General features: G+C 38.9%; 1 protein-coding gene across 3 annotated transcripts in view; it reads right to left on the reverse strand.

Moving 5' to 3' along the window:
- Positions 1-24491, reverse strand: part of SDK1 (sidekick cell adhesion molecule 1) — a 422401-nt gene that overhangs the window by 125515 nt on the left and 272395 nt on the right. For all 3 annotated transcript variants that reach the window (XM_033000330.2, XM_033000329.2, XM_033000328.2), the window contains exons 9-14: positions 18203-18397; positions 16873-16989; positions 16449-16616; positions 14309-14411; positions 12991-13167; positions 4146-4282 (exon numbers count right to left, since the gene is read on the reverse strand). In XM_033000330.2, coding sequence (XP_032856221.1) covers positions 4146-4282; positions 12991-13167; positions 14309-14411; positions 16449-16616; positions 16873-16989; positions 18203-18397 — 897 coding nt within the window. The remainder of the gene's footprint in view (positions 1-4145; positions 4283-12990; positions 13168-14308; positions 14412-16448; positions 16617-16872; positions 16990-18202; positions 18398-24491) is intronic.

Raw genomic sequence — 24491 nt, forward strand, 5'->3', positions numbered from 1 at the left:
GGAATTTTTGGATGCACTTGTGATACGTTTAATAAGACTGGTTACTCACCAAGAGGCATTTCTATATTTCCCTACCTACCTTACAATGTATGAATTAATTACAATTTCCTCAAATATAATTTCTTATTTGATATTACAGATTAGATCTATTGCAGAAACCTGATTTTTGAAGGTTTAGAGTACATTTCATCTCCTTCCTTCTTTAGGGGGTTTCACATAGATGGTAGTATTGGAACTTGCTGTACTGCTGAAGTTTACTGAATTCATCTTTCAAATCTTCATGACAATATGATACTGTAAAAAGTTCAAATAAAAATTAAACGGTCCATCATTTGTTTGGGTAGGATTTCAACAAGGTCTACCAATGGCCTGAGAAAAAGTATAGTTTAACACTATCATATATAGATCTGAGTCACAGCTGTAACAAACAACACAGTTTTACTTGGATTATTGCCAAGATTTATCAATGTGTTTAATTTTTATCATTTGAATATTCCTACCAAATTCAGGATGACAATTCGTAGGTTTTAATTCAAACATGTACAGTTGCTTTTCATAGGAGCTTTTATTACCTCCTTATTGGCACAGTGTGATGAATCCGAGTTATATCATTACATCACACAGCACAGATATCCCAGAATACAATAAAACAAAAATGGGCTTTTATCTTAATTGTACTCAGCAGAATTCTTTAATTATTAATTCATTTCTTCAGTTAAAAGACCATTCAGAATATTTTTTGATTAATCCCTGAAATCTAAGCCTCTTTGGGATAAGCATATCCCCTTCTAAATCCATGAAGATACTTCATTGGAACATCTGGGTATATTGCAACAAGGGCTAAACAGGTCATGAAACATCCAAAAATTACACTAGTGCAAATGACAGCAATGCATGGTACTATGTATTTGAAAATCCTATTTCAAATTAAGGTTCACATTCCTGCCTCTGTGTGGGCAGGAATACTTAATGACTGTGTTTCCCTTGAACTGTGTTTCTCAAATTAGATTATAAATTTGCCCCCAAATGTTTAAGGCCATATGCCTCAAGTCACCCACAGACATGGTCTACTGTGAATACTTGTAATTTGAGAATTACTACGTTGTGCCAAATACATTCATTTTAAAAATTAGGTGACTGGTCGTTCATATTTCCAGTAATTTATGTGCACGATCTGCCACTGTTTTTTCCTCTAATTAAAATAAAGTTTTTATATCTCTTTACTGAATTGATACTAATGAAAAGGAGTTCTAATCCATGCCAGGTGGAATGACACGCCTCTCTCTAATGCAGCTAGTAATTAGTCCCCTGAAATTTACGCTCATTATTTTGAACCCTCTTCAGCTATTTCTCTGAAACAGACACTGTTATTATGTATTTATTTATGGTATGTTCTTCAAAATGTACAATGGATTGTAAAGCTATTGGAAAATTATTCAAATCAAAACAGCTAAAAAAAAATGAGCAAATCTAGTCTGTGTTTTGGCACCTGTAACTGCAAAGCAAAACCCATGTATTAAAACTCCACAGAACTAAGAACAAAGTCTCCTGTGCAGCTTTGCTAACTGGAAAATAAATCACAATTCTGATGTCCCTCCTTAACCTTTATATGTATGAAAGCAAATGGGGATTAGGATGTTAAGTATATTGCACTGCTGCTGACAGTGAAAGAGCTACAGACACAAGGAGATGAGCTCATGGAGAGCACACGCCGGCTCCTTGACAGTCGCTCTTTCTGTGGCACAAACAGGACCGGCAGAAAACCTGAAAGGAAATTTTCTTTGAAAAGCAACGAGAGATTCTGCACAGTTGTAGCAGACCAAACGAGACCTACACAAGATCAAACGTCAGCTTCGTTCATAAACATCGCTTGGGATGGGTGGGAACAAAGGAAAGATGTTGTTTTCCAAAGGAGTAGGCGGTCTGGAGAAACTAAGTATTAACCACACACTACTGAGATCAAAATAACCCTGAAAAACAAACACTTCAAGAAAATAAAAACCAAAACAAGACAGAAACAATATGCAGACATTAAAGTCAGCTTTCCAACGAAAGTCACTGTTGACATTGTTCAACTATTCTGCTGGTGTTTGTAAAGCTGAGCAATAATATATGAAATGAGACAACACAGCAGGAGTAGAATATTCAAGGGCTTAGATTCCTCTCTCTCCTAGTTCTATGAGTAGCCATTAAGACATTGTACATAAAAGCAAAGTAAATGAAGATGAAAACTAAAAGGACAGAAAGATCTAGAATATTTCTGGGAGTTAAGATGCTCAATTCACAACAAACCTGGTCTGTATTTGGTTTTTGTACCTGCAAGCTTGCTGAAGTACATATACCTATGATTTGTGATAATGAGACTCAGTGGTAGATTGCAATGCCATCAGCCAAAATTATTGGATCTATCATGGAGTGAACAAGGCTTCACAGGTTCCTGTGGAGTTCTGAGGGACTATCTGCGTGATTTCTGGAGAGCTACTGTTGGGTTTTGCTGAGCCTTCTACAAATTTCAGTGAATGACTTATAACATTTTCAAAATGATGGCACATTTACCCCATTCCTATGCTAGAACAACTGCAAAGCATCCTTGCTAGAAAGACACTTGAAGACCTTTTAAACTTCTTCTGGCACCAATCAGGCTGCCTCTTCTTTTAGTGACTCTTCCCAATCAGTGCAGCCCAGTGCAGGACCCAGCTGCGTACGTTCTGCCAGCTCTGTGCTGTCTCTATGTAAATACAACTCTAGTGCCGTTGCATCAAGTTCCCAGACTGGGACTTCATTAACTTGTCATTGTCAAAGCCACAGGGAAACATGAAACACAAGGATAACGTCCTTGGGCAAAAGAACAGCTACGACAAAAACAACAGGCAGTTACTGGCCTGTAGATGATAGGAGGGGAAGGAGAGAAGAGTGAAAATAAATAAGGTAGTGGTGATAAAAAGGTAGAAAGGGGGTGTGAGCACAGAACACCGGATTTTCTCAGTCATTTGTTATAAAAAGATCAGGAGTCTTTGTTCAAAAAGAACTGTTTTAAGGACAGCAATCCTGGGTTTGACTTGGGATTTCTGCTAGGATTAGAAAACTGCACTTTGCTTAACAGATGTCAAGATCATCAGTTCTGGGACCTCCACATCTGAAAGCTTATGCACTCCAGCCTGCAAAGCAAAAGGGTTGTATGTGATCTGAAGCTCAAGTTTCATCTCAAGCTCTCTGTGTGGCAAAACAAAATGCTACTCTCTAGATAATCAGAAATCAGGGCTGTTTCACATTCAGTTATGCAGTGGCTAATTTCTACTTGTCAGAAAAAGCGATGCTCTTAATTTTTCATCAAGAATCAATTGTTAGACTTGGATTTCCAGCTCCTAGGGTGATAGCGATTAGAAAGTATTGCCAAGGTGACCGATTTCCATATAACCTCATCTTTCCATCAACTCCTAAAGAGGCATTAGCAACGTCCCTGAATAACCTTGCAAACTGAGAGCCACAAAGGACCAGACATACAGCATGACAAAACTGTGAGAAGTGGCAATTCACAATAAACAGGTTTGTAACCCATAAAGATATTTGGGTATCTTACAGTTAAGCATCCTCAACCACCTACCTAAAAGAAGGGTGTAAAATGATAACCTAGGGAAAGCAGAGAAAATATATGAACCCATATACAGATAAGATAATAGCTCCCATTGACATCCAAGTTTGCTCCTCTGACAGACAATCAGTTCCTTACATTATCATACTGCCTGCTTTTTTCAGGTGAAATTGGTGCTCTGAATGCATCAAGATATCTAAGAAAGCAGAGCAAAAGACATCAATGGGAAGAAATAAAACACATCTACTTTTTTACAGTTGAATACAAGCACTGAGGAATGAGATGTTGTACCTTAAGTCTGGCTGGCAGTGCTGAAGGTGGAACTAAGGCTTTCCTTTATAACAATTCCACCATCTCAGGCATCTTTTTATTGTTTAACTCTTCCAGCATGCAAATAGCTGAGTGTAGAACCCAGGGCTTCCCCTTCATGCACACTTTCTCTCATTTAGCAGAGCAGTAACATTTAGTTAGTAGCTCTGGTAAAAGGTGTGTCTGAAAGAAGGCTGAATAATTAAGAAGAACGTGAGGTTGAAACATATTTGACTTTACTCACTGTTCTCAGAGAGCTCAACCATGTAGTAAAGAACAGGGCTGTTTCCATCAAAAGGGCGCACCCAGGAGAGCATCACGCTGCGGCCGTATGAGGAATTTAGAGTGGCCAGAAGATTCTGAGGGGAATGAGGCAGCTCACTGTTAAGGAAAAGAGAAAGGGAGAAAAAGCAGCACAGAAAAAATCAATCTACATTTCATTCAGCTACAGTCTTACAGGCAGTTAAAGGCACACAGCATCAGTCTCATATGATGATAGATATAAAACTACCAGCAGCTATTGTACAATTAAATAAATGAAAGACATCTCTGAATTCTTCACAATTTTATCCTATTTGGAAAAAAAAATAATTTATGCTGAAAGTCCCAAGGCTGATGCTTAGAACAGCTAATGGAAATGTTGTTAAATGTGGAAAAAAGCCAATTTTCATACTGTTTTTGATTGAGACAAGTTGGTCAATAAATTTCCTCTCTCACTTTTTTCCTCTTCTTATGATAATGTCCTAGCAATATGACAGCAGTAATACGTATAAACAGTAAAACACATGGGAGATATGATTTAACATGGAATTTTTCATACTCAAGGAAGCAGAAGACATTGACACTATCCATATAGAGCTACTAATCAAAATTACCATATGTATTCTTAGGCTACAGAACAGCTTGATTTACTCATGGATTGAGGCTTATCCTGTCATGGGTAGAATCTTTCCTTCCTATAATAAGGATTTTTTTGGAAGCACCCAACCAGAAAATGTGAAAATGCCTGCAGAAACCCCATGGAAATACAAAATGAAACATTCAAAAACAAAAATAAAACAACAGCTCAATTAAAACATGTAATTTTTCCACATAAAGGCAATTTGTGGAAAAACATTTCATTTGTACTTATTGGCTGAAAGTCAGAGGCTGCATGGTGCAATGAGAAAACTAAACTCTGCTGCATCCCTTAAAAGGTGCTCTGTATTAAATGATAAGAGCCCTTCAGCCATTGTACTTGAGCCTGATTTCTGCTCCTTACCATCCTAGTTCCTAAGGAGGACAAAAATCTCAGAGTGAGGGAAAAGCAAGGAGGGCCAGTTTTCACCCATTCAATCTCCTGCTCCTCCCCAGGAAAGCTGAGGGTAACCCTTCCTCAGCAAGCACCACTGCTAATCTGCTCTGGCCAGAGCAGAAAGCCACAAGTGTACTTCACATGCTTAATTTAAAAACGTAGTAATTTCTGGTTGTAATGGATCATGCTACTGAAGGCTTACAGTTATTTAAAAACCACAACTCCTTAGCCACTCACAGAAGTAAATACAGACTCTGGCTTTAAGCCAGAACAATAAATATGTCCTGGATTTGGGTTTCTACTGGAAGATTGAGGAACATACGGAGAGCCAGACAATAGTTCTATTATCTTTCTGTTAAAACTGTGAAGGCTTTTGTTTATGTGCTTATGATGGCTACACACTGTGGAGTTAGCACCAAAAAAAAAAAAAAAAAAAGGTTGCTGGAAGAGCCAAAGAGTGGGAAGAAAAACACACAGATGACGAAGAAACACAAGTGGAAGACACTCACCTGCCCAGCTCTCTAGGATAGAAGAGTTGATGCTTCCTAAGGCTAAACTCCAGACTCAAAGTCTTGCCTCATCTCATCTGACTTTAAACACCTAACCAAATTAGCAGCACAGTGACCCCAGGCTCTTTCAGTAGTAAACATGGAATGATACCTCAGGGTGTGATTCAGATCTTAACTTCATTAAATCACTTGCTCAAGATGCCTTAATTATTAGGAGTTTAGGCTGACTACATTCTCACTTAGATCTGCATCAGCCAGGTTCCAGATTTCTGATGCAGACAGCTAAGACAGACATTTTTGGGCTATAAGAAACATCAGGCACAGGAAAGAGTATGTATGGGGCCAGTGGAAGAAGATTTTGAACACAGAGCTGCAAAATTTTGCATAAACAAGTTTATGGAAGAAGAGGACCTGGAAACAAAGTAAGAGGGCAGCTGGCCTGCAAGACAAGATGGCAGAACAAGTCTGTCATTTCAAATGTGTGGAGTGGGGTTTTTAAAATAAGGCAATTTACCCAGGGACTACAGGAGTATGCTACTTAATTTTGAATGAAACATTAAATTATAATAAACATTAAACCTCCACTACAATTTATCATTATGTCCTATGCAAGCTGGTTGGAAAAGTGTTTTTGTGATTAAGCTGGCAAAGGAAATTACTGAAGGAAAGAGAGTGAAACATCTTGTTGTGACATGGCTCACAGAAGTCCCAGTCCCCACTTCATTTATCACCAGGCCCTGTGGGGAAGAGCTCAGAGACAGGCTGTGGCTTCAGCTTCTTCCAGAAGATGATGGTCACCCAGGCAGCAGTGTAGGAGGGATGGCTGAGGGGGAGCTCACAGCAAACTTATCCCCATGTAGCTATTTTTCTGGGAACTAAATAAGCACTCCTGGTATATATTAAGGATATTTTCAGGGCATGCATTTGCTAATCTTTTTTTCCCATACATTCAGAAGGGCTGAATTAACAGTTAATTTAAGGACAGAGGATATATGACTAAGAAAGACTTTACAGCTCAGTCTCTTAGTGTATGAGTTTCAGAAGACTTTTGGAAGAGAGGGAACATTCCCTTTTTCATGTTTTTTAAAGCAGAAACTGAGTTTATTGCTTATAATTTGGGTTTAGTTGATTATTCTCTTAGATTGACATAAAATGGTAGTCAGTCGCAGCATGAAGGAAACGGGCACTTTCTGTTCAGACAGAGATTGAGTAGCATGAGTTGCAGCCGTCATACAGTACACCTATCTCCACTAATATCATATTCTTTAGCCATATGTGTCCACACTGAACAGCAACAGATGGTGCTTACAGATTTAAATCCCTCAAGGCAGACATAACAAGTGCCTAGGAAACACACCTGGACAGAAATAAATATTTAAAATTACAAAGGCATTTCAGCACAGAAACGTACTTCTCTCTTTGTGGTATACAAGAGCAGAGATTAATAAATAGCAATTCATACTCTAGCAAGCACTTACACTTTGTCTCCTTCTCATTTGCTACCACATACTGTGTGGAAGGGATGATAAATGAGACCTGTACCACCATCATGAATATTCACGTTCCCAAAAGAGATAATTGCTTCTTTTTTCCCTTTAGAAGAATTACTTTTCCTTGCTGCTAACATCCAAGAAATCACTGCAGGGAATGGTAATTTCAACCCTTCAGGATAAGAAGGACCTTAGAGTCAGACTAGAACTGCTCAACTTCTGATAGACCAAGAAACTGGATAAGGTTTAGGTCAATAACACACAGGGCACAAGAACAGCCCTTGATCAGACAATGGAAGTTCAATTCCAGCATTATTATGTTTCTTTTGATCACTGAAACCCAAAACAGAAAATACATGAAGGTTTTTCAATATAGGATATGTTAAGACCTCACTCCTCTAATGCTGAAAAGTTGCATGGAGGCAACTTTTCCATAACTTACTTTGCATGATAGTAAAATACATATATGGACACTTTTAAATCTGTAATTGATAGATAAGCCCAGAGTTAATGGTATAGCCACCAAGGTGACCTGAGGGGACTCTGACAAAGCAATTAAAACAGCAGATTTGCAAGAAAAGAACATGAAGTCATTGTGACAACCTAGGAGAGAAATATTATCTAGTTGCAGATGATAAATGTTCAAAACAGAAACACTAATGTTTTGAGTCAGCTCATCACTGCCAGAGGGCAGCTGAAAAATTCACTCAGCAAACACATAGAGTATTTTACAAAATTAGCTAAAAGCAGACTATTTGCTGAGGGAAATAAAGCAGACATGGTCTGGAGAGATTTCTGAGAAAAATGGTCCAACAGCAGGTAATTAGAGAGACTGTGACTGAAGAGGGGATTACTAAAAAGGCAAGGGAGATTAAACAAGTTTTCTTGTCAGTTTATAAAAAAAAAAACCACTCCTATTTCATAAATGATTTCCTAAATCAGGTCCACCATACAAGTTTTACTCAGGAACAACTGGTTCATCTGCTAGACCCGATAATCTGGTACGAAGTCAAGGCAGGAAGCCTAACAAAGTGCTTAGCCATGACGGCTTTTCTCGCAAAAGTTTATCATGTTTTAAATTAAGAAACATGTCATCTGTTGCTCAGGACTCCCCAGTTTTTCTTGCAAAAGAATCCTCTCCAATTTCTAAACACAGGAAGGACTGTTGCAAGGCATCCATAAGTTTTGAGGCTTTTTCTCTCGTAGGCCTATAATGAGGTGGATTTTTGAAATTAAAGTCTTGCTAATTTCCAGAGCACACAGATTTATTTCCCATTTCATTGTGGTGGTCACCACAAGCTCAAATCTACAGAAAACTTGGGAAAGGCTTTTGAATTTTCTGCTTTCTTTTTGCTAAACACACCTACATTTCTGATATACCTTCAATGATGAACAGACACAATTGTATTTCCAAGTGTATTTCTGGGTGGTATTTCTCTTTTGAGTATCAAGTGCATTTGGACTCAGGAGTGAACCTTCTTGGATGGCATCTCAATGGAGAGCTTGGAAAAATAAATAGAAGCTTTCTTTCTAGTGAGTAAGGAAAAATATATTTTCAAGTTAGATGTCCTTCCTGTTTTCACTCCCTGCAGAAAGGAAAAGCGATGGGCTATTGGAACTGAGGGATATAGGATCCATATGAAGATAAGTTTGTAATGAGACATCATTGTGATTTGTTACTCTGCATTGGCTTTACTGATTTTATTTTTGGTAATCAAGCTGTTTTTAATGGGTTATATTGGGAATAAATTGGAAGAAGTAGCAATTAGAAATATTCTATTAAAAAGGGTATCAAAATTCATGTATAAATGACTGAAAAAGGCAATACTGTGAATTCTTGGTAACCCACTGGGTTTTATTATAAGTGGTTAGCTCCCCTCTCCTGCTTCTGAAGAAGACAGAACAATAATAGTTCTTTCTCTGGTGAAAGAGAAGTGAAAGAAGATGAACTTGCTGCCAGGAATAAATTGTCTATTTCTGTATTACATTGTCCTCCCCAAATTTTTGCATAAAGAAAGAGCCTAAAAGATTTCACTATATGTTGTGACATAACAGAGGTTTGTACGTGACTTTGATTTTTCAACAATGCAGCATTGCCATACTTTTCGGTCATATTCATGCAACAAAGAGATTCTTTAGTATGGACTGCAGACAGGCTGATATTAAGCAGCAGGTATCATCAGGCACAGTTAGTGGTAATTCTGCATATTTTATATATACTGAGAATCCTCTGGATACTTTGAGCTGGAATCAGCACAATTTCCCATCAGGTGAGTGATACATTGTAATAACTCAGCTCATGCAGCTTTAGGAACAAGCATTTTTTCCAGTATACGTATTTCAGTATGGTATTTACAGGACTATAAAAGTAAGCTAAATGAAGCTGGAATGTTTCATAACATTAGATTATTTTCAGGATCAAATCGTATGACTTGGAGGAATGCACAAGAAGCACAAGCTCATTATCAAAAGACCTGCAAATGTTTCTGTATTTGCAGTTGAGAAGCTATGCTAGGAGAGGAAAAAAAAAAAAAAAAAAGAGTAAAAAATTAAAATCTATCTCTTGCAGAAGAGAAACATCACTCACAAATGTTTTACCTCGTGCAAATCAAATCAAGAGATGTACATGAAGAATAAACACATTTAGAGGGAAGACAAATGAATGAATAGAGTATCTTGACTAGCAATTAGTTTCTGTGCCCAAGTACCATCAGTACAAAATAGATGAGCAAGGTAACCTTTGGCTGCACTTTAGCAAGTTCTTCATTAGTTTTCTGGCTTTCCTTTTCAAATATTTTATTTCTTCATAGACATGCTGAGAAAAATGATCCATCCTGCTTGCACCACCAATGTATACCACACTGTGTTATCAGCCTATATTCTTCTAGCAAGAAACAGTACCTTTTTCCGCAAGTCTGTCTTCCAACAAGGGAGAATGGGAAGAAAAAGTTTTCTTTCCTTCTTTTCAAAGCTTAGAAAACCAGACCACTCAGAGATTAAATAACTGAAGGTCACCCTGAAGGTCAATGGCTTTGAATCAAAACAGTTTGAATAGAAATCAGTAACAAACTTATTTGTGCCTTTGGAAATTTCTCTTGACGTGCCTAGAGGTAGAGGAGGGACATGCTGGTCCCTGGGGGAAAAAAATGTGGTGAGACAATTTAAGTTGTCAGATAAATCTAGGTAAGCTACGATATTATCCGTCAGTAGACTGCTCCAGCCTGCAATTGGTTGAGAGGCCTCCTTTGAACATTTGTCTGACGTTAGTGCCACTCAAGGCACTGAAGTGTAAGTGCTCATCGATGGGAATGTACATGCCCTGTTTGTTAATGTTCTGCACAAGAGAATTATCTGGGAGAATAGGAAATGTTATAGATCTGTCATTCGTATACGAGCTAGAAATTAATTTAAGCTTTACTTCAGACATTTCCTTTCCACATATTTTCTTCTTCATTTCACTTCTGTTGCATCATGTATCTCTATTTCTCACAGATTTGTGCTGCTGAGCCAAATGATAATGATGAAAGCTGCAAAGGAATGCAATGTTTTTTTGGCATTATTGCACTACCTGCAGCACTACTTTGAAATAAAATGTCGCAGTTCAGGGTATGATTGAGTGACTTAGTTACTGAAGTCCTCTAAAAGAGTGGGTCTGATACATATCTTTAATTCCCTCAGGAAAAATGGTCGATAGGCGATCAGCAACAGAACATCGGAGGAAGCAGAGATACAGGATTAAGAGTCAGTCCCAGCACATGGAGAGCCAGCCAACACAACTGGAACAAGCTAGGGTGCAAGAAAGACAGCTTTAGCAATGTGCACAAGATATGCCTCTCCCAGCTAACTTCTAGCCTGAATTTTACAGAGTGTAAAACTGTTCCTCACTAGTCAACAGAGAACGGCAAGTAAATGCATCCGCTGTGCTGTACTGGATTGCACAGGGCATCGTTTGCTATTTAGGATTAAGAAACAGTCAGACCGCTGACGTGTTTAGCACATATTTATAGCTTTGCTTCAAAGTCCAGGTTTTAAGATTCTTTTCAGTCTTTATAATTTTCTGCCCTCCATTCAAAAACTGCCTCAGAGAAAATCAAGTATGGTTATATAGTAGCAATATATTTTGAATTGTCTTCTGCTCTTGGATTCAAACCAGCAGTAAAATGCACTCGGGGAGGAGAGCTGAGGAGTGCTTAATTAGAGAAAGAATATATGACCGTTCTCTGAAAATGGGCATCTGATCTAGCCTTGGCACTGGCAGAATAATGCTGTATCAAACAGCTCTCTGCATAGCAAATCTCAGAGGTGAACTCATTACACTGCCAGCAGCAGAAGTTGCCATCTTCTCAGAGAGATCAGGCATGACCAGCAGAAACAGATGCAATTTTAGTTAAATTAAAGCATGCGGCACTACTCAAATAAATGAAAAAAAAAAAAAAAAAGTCTCCATAAAACATCACCTTCTTATTCATTTGATCTGCTCCACACATGTATGAAAACCACAGTTGTTGCTTTTAATGATAAAAATAAAATGGAAATGCACTTCACCCCAGTGGAATGACAGAAATAGAAAATATGGAACCCCATAATGACATTTTTATAATCCTTTTTCAGAACTGAACTGCACTTTAAACATTTTCTTGTCTTTATTTTTAAAGATCCTTAGGAATAAAGAAAGGCAAACAAAAAAATATTTTTCCCTTGGAAAACTAGATATAAAGAGAATGCAAGAGTAAGCAATGCCTGTCCAGGGACCAGCTATTCTGATATAAGTTTAACAGAGACAAAAATACTAAAAGGAGGAAAACATTTTCTTATAACCTTGGCATCACAGCACAGCACCTGGGCTTTATGGGAAAGCCCTACAGAATGGGATGACAGAAGGATTCAGGTTGGAAGGGACCTCAGGAGGTCTCTGGTGCAACCTCCTGCTCAAAATAGGGTCAGCCATGAGATCAGACCAGTTTATTCAGTATGGTCTTGAATCCTGGAGACAGTATTCCAAATGCAGACTAATAAGTGTCAAATAAAAGGGGGGTAATCATGTCCACCAACCTACTACACTTGTGTTAACACAGCCCAGGATGCTGTTAGCCATTTTTGTTGCCAGGGTGCACAGCTGGCTCCTGTTCAGCTGCTGTCTACCAAGATCCCTGGGTTCCTTTCAGCAGAACTGCCAGTCAGTGCCCAGACTGTACTACTGAAAAAGCTTATTCCCCCTCAGATGCAGATGATGCATTTGTCCCTGTTGAATTTCATAAGGTTCCTGTTCACCCATTTCTCAACCTAATTCCCTCTGAATGGTGGCCCTGCCCTCAAGTGCATTGGCTGTCCCCCATCCATTTTGTGCCACCTACAAACTTGATGAGCATGCACTCCAATGCCTCCTCCCCAGATCACTGATAAAGAAGTTGAACACGGCATGTCCCATTACAGTTCCCTCTGGTAGTCGACTTGTTACTGGCTTCAAGTGGACTATCACCTCTTAATCCTTATCCTCCAAGCTCAATCATCCAGTCGGACGGATATGTACACACAGTGATTCAGAGAGATGCAGTTACTTGGAAGTAACTTCCAAGGCTCACGTTACTTGGAAGCCCAAGCAGCATGGCAGCATGGAAAAGGGAGGACACGTCAAGGCAATTTAATTAGGAATGAACCAGGTTTAATTTCCTCTAAAAAAACCCACACCAAAAAATCAAACTTACAGACTCCCAGATCGCCTAGAACAAAGTGCTAGAAAAATGCTCAGGGGTATCTGAAACCAAGCATAGTGTACCTTTAAGATGGAATACTCACATCACTTCTAGTCGAGCCATTCTGGAGTCATTTCCTCCAAAAGAAATGACCTCACAGGTATAGTCTCCAATATCACCTGACCACGTCTGGCTGATGAGAAGGGTTCCATCTTTTTCTACTGTGATCCTGGAACTGCTGGATGGATTTATTACAGTACTGTCCTTCTTCCAAAGATACCTGAGTATTACAATGTTTCAGTTATTAATTACTCATAAGAAAATCAAAATAAATTTATTTGAACTGTTCTGTAAAGTATCAGCTTCTGTTATCACATGTTAAAAATGACAGGCCCCTACAGTTACTTTCAGGAGCAGTCCCTTTTACAAATTTAAGCTTTAGATCAGTGATTAGAATAAGAAAAGTAATTGCATCCAAGTTACTATATATTTTATAGAAAATACTACATATTTGACATGGAAAAGGCAAAGTACTCCTAAGTGTTCAAATTCTTAAGACCACCTTCATCGGCATTTTAAACTAGAACATCATGCTCTACAATTAACACTGAGGTGTTGGCCTATCTCTGCTAAGGCTGTAATAGCATTAGGGTGCCATAATCAGTAACATCTTGAAACTGCTGTGGCAAGGTTTACTAGAGCACATCCATCAAAACACACAAATACCAACACATCACAGAGATGTGTATAGCCCATGGTCTTACAATTCAGTAACTCTACATGAAATTTTCACACTTGTAATTCTCTTTCCAAAGTTCTTTCTGCAGTTCACCCTTCTAGCACCCTCCAAGCTGTTCCTTGCATATTCTTTCATTTGTGTTGCTTTCAGACTACATGAATTTTCATTGCAAATTTATTTTAAAATTATGAGCTTCCTCTAAATGTTTTAGTGCAAATTTTAATAGTTCAGACAAATTCTGTTTTCCTTTACACCGTTAAAGCAGAATATAGCCCATGGTTATTGAATTGCTTCCAAGAACATAGGCATCTCTTGTGTGGCTTTCACGCACACCAATGTAAACACTTTTGAAATCCTATTCCTTCTCTTTGGCTTTTACTCTCATTAAGTATCAGCTTCTGACAAGTTGGTTTTATTGATAGTGTATTAACCTTGACAGTAAAATCATGGAAGGCTATATTGAAGTCATGAAGTGGAACATAGCTCATTGTAAATAATACATAAGGCTGAAATGGAAGATGGGATTTATGTGATTAATGATACAGTGTACAATCTTATAATGCAGTAATCAGGGGTCTGGTGTTAAAATCTGGGGTTCTGACAGTTTTCACCTAATGCTATTCATATAGCTTATAAAATTAAGCTCGGATAAACCACACAAACAAGAACTGACACCACTAACCTGATTGAAATTCTAGGATCATGAGTTGCTTCACATCGTAGAGCAGCTGTGGTTCCTTTGATCACAGTGCTATCCTCAGGAGGGTGAACAATGAAAGTGCGATCTGAAAGGAACACAAGCCATAGTTCAGGTGAAATTACAGCATTTTGACTTGGGTATTCACTCAGAGAGCAGGCAGCTGAACATTTGTCATTCAAAGCAAGCAGGCCATTCCTCTTCAAGTCTTTGCTCTGAAGGCTCCCCTCCCTCTAATGTCATTGTGTCAAGAAGAGGTGGTACGCTGTGGGGTGCAGAGAAGCAAAAGCAGCAGAGGGCATGAGTCTGAGTCGGCAGGGATCTGAGTAGGAAGAGCACTAAAGCTGTACTAACTCTCACTTGTCTTGTGGTAAGCATCTATGGCAACTCCCTACAGTCATAAGGCAGCAAGTATGTTTGTAACGTGTTATGAATGAATCCAATCATACACTGAGTCAGGAAACAAGTCACACTGGAGCAGGGAAAACAAAACCAAAGAAAATCTGTGCAAAGAAAGAGGAAAACTTAAATGGTACCCTACTATCTTGACAAACCCAGGAAAGAGGATAAAGGAGGAGGAGCTTCTGGTAGCCTGAATTTTTCATATAAAAAGATACACTGTTTACTCAAATGTTTCAAAACATCTTTATTCAAGCACCTCCTGGAGACCCAGAACACAATAATTGCTGTAACTACAGCAACCAGATCTGGGGTGAAAGATCTCTATTATGCTTAACACACAGTAGCAGCAGCAGATAACATCAGTTGAAGCAGGGAGACAACTAGGATGAGTATAGAAGATATGTGGATAATGTTAATCAGTCCCAAATCCCTACAGAGATAATCAGCGTCTACTGAGATATCTCATACATGCACAAGAAGGAATCGTCAACAAACTCAAAAGCTAACTCTAATAGCATGGAATTTTCAGCATTAGTCCTGATGCACCCATATATGCCTTCTAGCTTTATAACGGTGCTGTTGCTACACAAACATTAGGTTATATTCACTTTTCTTTTCCCCCTCCAATGCAGCACAATGAACAGGAACTATGTTTAATACATATAAGAAACCTGCATTTGAGAATTAATAGGAAAGATCTCTTTTACTTGATCTATAAACCTGGATAGCATTGAGTTTACAACATCCTGATATGTATAACAACTCTACATTGTCAATAAGATATAAATATGATGGCCATATGACACAAGTACATTACATTTACTGCCAGTCTTGTTTTCAGGTATTCCCATGTTCAAAAGGAAAAATGTTGCTTATTTCACTTGCAGTTTTGGGATTACCAAATGCAAAATATGCACCACACATTCAGCAGCATAATCTGTACATTAAGTATGGGAAAAGAGAGAGGACACAACACTCCTGTATTTATCAACATCTTCATTGTTTTTAATTACTTTTAGTCCCAACTCAGAGATCATTATTTTGTACGTTTAGTAGCAAAAAACATGTTACACTGAAATTTAACTCACTTAGGAGTAACCCAGGTGAACCTGTTGGATCAGACTCTCTTCCCCAACAGAAGAAATAAAAAAATAGGGATCAAGGGCAAATGGTGAAGGACAAAATAATTTCATGGGTTGCCCTGTGCTGTGCCAATCTGTATCATGAGACACTAGCTGAAGTCTGCTGTACTTTGGTTTGGCTTCCAACAGTGCCCAGGGCCACAAAGAAATACAAAGGTATGAGGAAAAATCATATCCACTGTCTGTGGCCACAGCCTCAGTAACAGCAGGGGCTGGTCTTTACTGACTGCAGACTCCTGGAAGCAGAAACCAACTGCAAATAGCCAAATCTACAACTTAAAAGGTCTGATTTGCAATGTGAGATTTGCAAAGGCAAAACCTGAGTAAAATTGTAATTGTGATTGTAGCTCTATTTAAATACACTTCCTTTCACAAAATATAGAAGTTTATGTGCATAATTTTACAAACAAGAAGAGTATTTGTGATAGGTTTCCTAAAATAGATACATTATTCGTATTAAATCATACAAGTATCTCTATTAACTAGAAAAGCATAATTACTTATGAAAATTTCCTGAGCATACAACAAAAACTGATTAATACTTGATTAAAGTTAGACTTTAAACAAAGAATTATCCTTACTCCACACTGTCAGCATCACAAAAGCATTCAGAGCTCCTTCAGAGTTGACTGCACAGCAAGTATAATTGCCAGCATCCTGTAGGAAAACGGGTGTTATCTGGAGCCCTCCAGATTCAAGAAGAACAAACCGAGGAATCTGAACTGAGCCACTGGCTAAGATCTGGTTTCCTGAAACACAGAAGAGAAAACCAGCATGATTAGTGTCACGTAGACTGCACAGATTAAGAACTGCAATTCTAGTTCTTTCAAAAGACTATCACAGCCTATCCAGGCCACTGGGTCGCGACTGCCCCACAACAAACTCTCTGCTCGCAGAACCAGAGAAATAAAGAAATATGCACTAAATGGATCTACAGAATCTCAATAATAGGAATGGACAAGAAAACATGGATTACAACATTTCTACACCTTAATAACTGGCTACCTTTCTTCCATGTGATGGCAGGTTTTGGAGCCCCTGAAACTTCACAGGTTAGCACTGCAGTCATCCCCTCTGTAACAGTAGTATCCTCTGGAGGCTGTATAAATGTTGGTTTAATGTCTAGAATCAAAAATTTGAAAAACTCAATGCATCAGCTATGAGAAAGATCCTTTACCTATTACCACAGACTACTTTACTTCCAACTTTATAGAGCTGATCATGGAGAAGGACATGACAATAATACATGAAAATCTTTCAGCAGTGACTGTAACCTTTCATTATTCATCTCCTAGGAATTGTCTAATTCAGTTTATTACCTACATGGAAAATAAAAATCTATCAGTGGTTGTACAGGATGCTTTACAGAAAAAGGAAGATAGAGCTCAAAATGAGCGTTTGGGGGGAAGTTGAGAAATCTAGATAAACAAAACTATTTTCTTTCATCTTCATAACAGAGTTCTTTAACATGAAAAGCAACTTGAGAAAGGCATTAACTTTGAAACTTAAATGTCAGCCAAAAGAATTTAGAACCTGAGTCTCATCCAAGACATTTTCCAAGTTTCTTTCTCTCTTATTTCCCCCTAGTTGCATTTTATTACTTTTTTTTTTTTTTTTTTCCCCTGCAGTTTCCTACATATATATATATTGAACTGGGGTTGATCTATTTTCTGATGCTGGTAGGAATTCTGGTCAGTATGTGTAAACTGCTCTTGGGCTAAAAATCAGCTTCCTGAAGAGGACTTACAGTATTACAGAAATGCCTGTTAATGATCACTTTTAAAAGAGACTACTAGGATTTGTAATTCTTCCATAGAGAAGAAAGTATTACATTAACAAAATCATTTTAATCAGACTTTTTGGTGAAAAAAAGGCGTTTAATTCGAACTTTCTTTCTTTCCACTACTAAATGTAGCTGTAGACAAAAGACAGATAAAATGATACCGTGCACAGTCATGAAGCAGTAGCTCAAATTCAGAACAGAATTATATTAGAGTAGAACTAAATTATTTAAGTACAAAGGAAAGATAAAAGTATTTCACAATTAACCTTTTTTTTTTATTATTATTTCCTTTTACTAAGTTCTCCTTTTGTAGCATGAAATAGGAGAGATCACCTCAAGCCTCTAATGTCACGGAAAGTTTTTCCACAGGCTTCAGCAGATTGTGTTCAGGCCACAGAGGGCATTTGGGGTACTTTACAGCTAGGGCAGCTACATTTGATAAAAATCAAGGTTCTGTGAGTCTAACTAAAGAGCAGTGGAGATACCTGATGTGTGTAGGGTCACCTACAGAAGTGACAAGACAACTCAGTCTTATCACAACTCCTTACTCACTGGTCACATCCAGGTAGGTGTACGTCTGTATCTCCCCGGCTTTGTTACTAGCAAAACACTGGAAGATTCCAGCGTCCTGAGGACGCAGGGCGTGGATCCTCAGCCCACCACTCAGCAGTATTTTGTAGCGGGGATTTTCCAGCTTGCTGAGGGGAACGGAGTCCTTATACCAGACCAGGGTGGGAATGGGAACACCTATGCAAAAAAGAATATTTTCACTATTAGTCTTCGCAAAACATGTTTTGGGTAGTCAAAATACCCAGCACTGTTATGGTCATATCCCTGGTTTCCCATAATTCTACACCAATTATTTATATTTTTACAAGCTGCTTTTGATAAATGGAGGCTACATCTTACATTACCAATGGTAATAATACACTGCAGAACATGTGGGAATAAAACCAGCAAACAGTAAAAGGGGAATGTCGAGAAACATGTTATCAAATTGCTTTCTTCACCCAATCATATTTCATGCTACTACAAAATAAGATTTACAGCAATTTCATGTTGAAAGCCAGAATCATGCTACTTAAACAGCAGCAGTGTGGCAATGCGGTAAGTCTATAAGACTGTTCCATCCCAAATAAGATTCTTCTGTGTTACTGTAGCTAAGATGTCAAAATAACAAAATGGCAAATTACACCTAAAAAGTGAAGTGCTCACATGGCTGTATTTGAGTCCTAATTTGGCAGCTTATTTTGAGCTGATGTGCAAACAACACATTGCCAACAATGGGATATCTTAAATTATTATTATTTTTATTCATTCTCAAGCTTCACCTCTTATTTGAAAAATGCAAACATTAGGAGAAACAAAAATCCTACCCTAGATACAACTTACAGTCCCATTTATTTCTGTTTTCTTTCATGTGCATGTTCTACAAACCCTGACACAGTTATTTCACACATACTTTTGCTGCAGTCACATCCCAGTCAGCTGGGATGAAGTGGCTGTAAATTTAGTATAGACAAATAGCATAGGATTCGCTTTTTTTTTCGAGAGATGTCAGGGGCCTAGAACAGTCATACACAGATGTTCCCATCCCACCCCTCATATCAGATAATGTTTTATCTTTACATCCCAGAAATCCCTAACTGATCAAATGATGAGGGCCCTATGCAGGGATCTGAAGTGAAGTACATATTTCATTATGTGATTGGATAAACACAGGATCATAGTGGTGTCAAGGTGATTTAAGTTATCTCAGCCCCAAACATGCCATCTTCATAATGGGTAGCTATTTCTGAACATATATCACTTAAAACCTCAGAGCTTCATATCCCCTTATAAGAAGGTAAAGAACTATGGACTTAAATTCACGGGTGAGTCAAATTTGCCCAAATAGAGAAAAGCAGGGTATCAGAGAAGCATTAAGCTCTGATGAATAGAGCATATGCAGAAAATTAATTTCACTGCAAAGTTGGCAATGACTTAAGGTTCTCAGAGTGAAAGTGCTACAGGAAGATCTATATTATCATCATTATAATTTTAAAAATCCTGAAGTTAAATACTATTGTATTTATACTTCCATTCATATCTTCTTTCAGTGTGCTTACTCTCTTTTTACAGACAAAAGCTATACTAACTCCTGGAAAGGATGTACAAACAATATATGGAATGACTGAAAAACAATGTTCAGTTGCTGCTGTTACTTTTATAAACATGTATCATTTACTACAATCACCTCTGGTGCTTTTGTTCTGCTGATAAAATAAAATGTACTCATAATCTAGAAGGTAATCATCTCAGGAAGAAATCCACTATGTAGAGTGCATTGTCTGATAGAGAATAGACATAGTGTGGTAGCTCGCAATAGGCATAATTTAAATTTCATACAACAGCCCATATACAGAATTAGCGTAAATTTCAATGTTCAGAATTCTCAGTGAGAGTGTTATTCATCTCTTGAAAATCCTCCTGGGCAAATACAAATTATCACTGAGTAATGAAGAAACAGATGATGCAAAATGGAATAGTTCTCCTGATGCTGAGAAGCCTGGAAATGATTTCAAGTTTAAATAATAGCAACTCCATTTTCCCACACATTAGACTTGATAGGCACCTAGGAAATAATGAAATCCTGCATTTAGTACACTCAAACCTTTAACATTTGTGTCATTCCATAAATCCCATTCTACTAACAGTATTAGCAAACCTTCTAATCCTATAATCACTGTGAGATACACCTTCCTAACACCAACTCAGCTGACAAACTGAATATTACCATATCTATTTTTCTACATTCCAGTTACGGATATCTTCCTCTACTCAAAGTTATGAGTCTGAATAATAGGATCTTATCTAAGCGCTCTGATGCCTGTCAGCAGCATTCATTTGGGCTTTAGTGATCTTCCCAGAGAGATTTGTGTTCCAAGTTGTACACATTTTGCTACTTCTTTGGCTATAAAAATAGTAAACCCAGCTTCCTTTATTCTCTCCTTCTCCTACCCCACAGCCTTTCCTCTCCCCATACCCCCACAGGAATTTTGCCTCTTTTCCTCTCTAAACAATTCTGGTGAAAAAATTATGAACAGGAGAAAACATCTGAAAGACCTTTTGAACTATACCTTTCCAAGCAGTATCTGTTCTACCTTACTGTTCAAGAGATTAGAGTGGCCTAAAAGACTAATAATAATAACTCAAATAAGCTTTTTTTCTCAGCATGTATGCAGCACTGTTCATTTTACACAGACAAATTAATCCAGTGTTATGGAGGAGAAGGGAAGGCAGGAAACTGAGGCTCTGATTCTGGTTTTGCCACTTTCTCCATAACCTTGGGCAAATAATTTACGCAATCTGAGTCTCAGTTTCCCCATCTGTGAAACAGATACTTGACTCTCTACCAAATTTAACTTAAAAACCTGGATAAAAGACTCAAAATATTCACTATGTCATTTTTGTTTCTTATTTTTTATAGCCTTCTCTAGATCCCAGTGGGTTACTGGGGAATCCCAAAAGCATCCTTCCATCTACGTGTCTAAACAGGTAGAACTTGAGTCCAATTAACTGCACTCCCTAGACACCACTGCCAGTGCCTGCAGCTCTAAACTTTCTATAAGCAAATAAGAAAAAGCATTTAAAGGAAATCCATTGAAAATGCAGGCAGCACCAGCGACTGCTGAAAGATATACCGCAGAGCATGGGTACTGCGCAGTCTGATACACTGAAACTCCATTACAGGGAAGTATAAAGCTAGTCAGTGCAAGTTGCAATTTTATTTATGGTTAATCTCTATTTATACTGTGAAATTAATCTGTCTCACACATTTAAAGTGCACCAAGACTTGGCAAATGGGCTTTGTGCACAGAACTTGATGGGGCTGGGGAAAATATAATCTGTCTTCCTATTTGTAGCCAAGGTACAGGGCAGCTCTGCTGTTCCCCTAGTGCTTTATTCTAGTCCTAGTTCTGAGCAGGGAGACAGCAACCTTCATTTACCCTCTTTTTAAATGCTGGCAATTGCCAGATTTGTGTCATAATGGATCAAAACTCCTCTATGTTTAATACTAATACCTGCCCCTTCTAAGTCTGTGTTACAGATACTCAGCAAAATAATCCACATGAAGACAAGTTCCATGCTCCTGCGCCACATTCATCAGAAAATCAGATGTGCATTAGAAGAGTTTAGCAGAAATAATTTTGTCTAGTAAGGGTTCCCATTTCTCCAATAAGACCTCATCTACTGAGAATGATTATGAGTGCCCTGTTAATCCCCTTGGGAGCTAAACTGCTCAAAGGAAGTATCAGAGTAGAAGGATGAGTTAGAAGACAAACTCTTCTCTCCCTGATTCCTCCAGGTTTTGGGGTGTTTTTTTTTGTAATGCATGAAAAACACTAGAGACAGCAGATAGGTTTTTTTCAATGACAGTGAGATAGTCCAGAGAGTCATCAAATAGTTGCATAGGACTGAAACATTTTTCAAAAGAATCTCAGAATGGTTTTTAAACTCAATTTTTCTAATGATACAACACATAGTTTTAATTCTGCTACTTGAAAAAATCTTCTCCAATACAAAAAAATGTCAATATATTTGTCATAACACATGCTGAAACATAAAGTTTGTGGCACATGGCCAGAATAAATGTCTGTCTAGTCACATTTCCTTCTTTTGAAATTGTCTTGTCTTGGATGTTCAGGCACAAAATGCAAGAGCAACACAAGGACAGAATGCTATTTCCACCTTCTCAGCTCCAGTAATCTGTGCTTTAGCTACTTCCTGAGCCAGACACTGTATACACAAATCTGTGTTTAATAGTCCTGACTGGATTTTTCTTCCATAAATTTTGTTTGTTTTTCTAAATACCTTTTATTCCTCATCTTAACTACTGCCTGGACCAGTGACCTCCACAGTCTATATTTTACTGAAAAAGTATTATCTTTCCTTTAGCATACATGTCCTGCCTGAAAATTTAGCTGGGTTCATCCTCTACTTCTTGCACTAAGCAATATGGAATCATCTTCTATTCACCTTCCCATATGGCAGCTGCCCTTCAGTCACCTCTTTCACAAAGTGTTCTGGTTGATTTAATTTTTCATCATATAAAATCCATGGTAGACCCCTAATTACAACATTTCTACTTTTATGTATCTTTTCTGGTTTTCCTACATCCCTCTCTCCAGTAGAATGATTAGAATTGTGTGAAGTATGTGAGATGGGGGTGCCCCATGGATTCATACCATGCCAATATCTTATTTTTTCTCTCTTCCCAGTATCTAATATTTTGAATCATAGATCAACACTAAATTCATGTTTTCAGAACATATACCTTTTCTGCATAGTGACAGGAAATTTCATCTATGTTAATAATTTCATCTGCCAGTTTATTGTCCAGTTAAATCATCACAACTTTCTGCAATTCTTTTGTGGTCAGTTTTAATGTTGACTATCTTGAATAATTTCGTATCATCAGAAAATATTACCATCTTGCTATTCACCCTCTTGTTCACCAGAGTGTTTATGAGTATATTGAACAGCACAGATTCCAGCACATACTCTTGAGGAACTCCACTGACAGCAGGTCCTGCTGTGTTTTGTTTAAAAAGCTATTACCTAACAATAAGACCTTGTCTCTTACAACCTGATAGCTTCACTTCTGTAATGTCAGACTTCTGAAATTTCAAATCAACCAGAGCACACTTACACACATGCTTGCTTCACAGAATCATAGAATGGTTTGGGTTGGAGGGGACCTTAAAGCCCATCCAGTCCCACCCCCTGCCCCGGGCAGGGCCCCCTTCCCCCAGCCCAGGGGGCTCCCAGCCCCGTCCAACCTGGCCTTGAACCCTTCCAGGGAGGGGGCAGCCACAGCTGCTCTGGGCACCCTGGGCCAGTGTCTTACCACCCTCACAGGGAAAAATTTCTTCTTTATATCTAAACTAAATCTGCCCTCTTTCAGTTTAAAACCACCACCTCTCATCCTATCCCCACACCCCCTAATAAGGAGTTCCTCCCCATCCTTCCTGTAGACCCGCTTTAAGTATTGGAAGGCCACTTTAAGGTCTCCCCAGAGCCTTCTCTTCTCCAAGCTGAACAATCCCAACTCTCTCAGCCTGTCCTCACAGGTGAGGTGCTCCAGCCCCCTGAGCATCTTTGTGGCCTCTTCTGGACTTGCTCCAACAGTTCCATGCCCTTCTTATGTTGGGGCCCCAGAGCCAAACACAGTACTGCAGGTGGGGTCTCACAAGAGCAGAACAGAGAGGGAGAATCCCATCCCTTGACCTGCTGGCCACATTTTCTTGATTCAATCCAGGATACCGTTGGCTTTTGAGGCTGCAAGCACACAGTGCTGGCTCAGTTTTCCATCCACCAGTACCCCCAAGTCCTTCTTCCCAGGGCTGCTCTCAATCCACTCCTTGCCCAGCCGGGATTTGTGCTTAGGATTGTCTTGACCCACGTGCAGGACCCTGCACTTGACCTCGTTGAACTTCACCATGTTCACACAGGCCCCCCTCTCCAGCCTGTCCAGGCCCCTCTGGATGCCATCCCTTCCCTCCAGCGTGTCCCCGCACCACACAGCTCGGTGCCGTCAGTGATCTTGCTGAGGGTGCTCTCCATCCCACTGTCCATGGCGCCGACAAAGATGTTAAACAGCGCCGGCCCCAACACCGACCCCTGAGGAGCGCCCCTCGTCACCGCTCTCCACTTGGGCATTGGCCCGTCGGCCGCAACTCTTTGGGTGCAACCATCCAGCCAATTCCTTACACACCACGTGGTCCATCGTCAAATCCCACGTCTCTCCAATTTAGAGACAAGGATGTTGTGCGGAACAGTGTCGGATGCTTTGCACAAG

Source organism: Tyto alba, unplaced genomic scaffold, assembly GCF_018691265.1.
Source record: "Tyto alba isolate M040663 unplaced genomic scaffold, T.alba_DEE_v4.0 Super-Scaffold_28, whole genome shotgun sequence".
Taxonomy (NCBI): domain Eukaryota; kingdom Metazoa; phylum Chordata; class Aves; order Strigiformes; family Tytonidae; genus Tyto; species Tyto alba.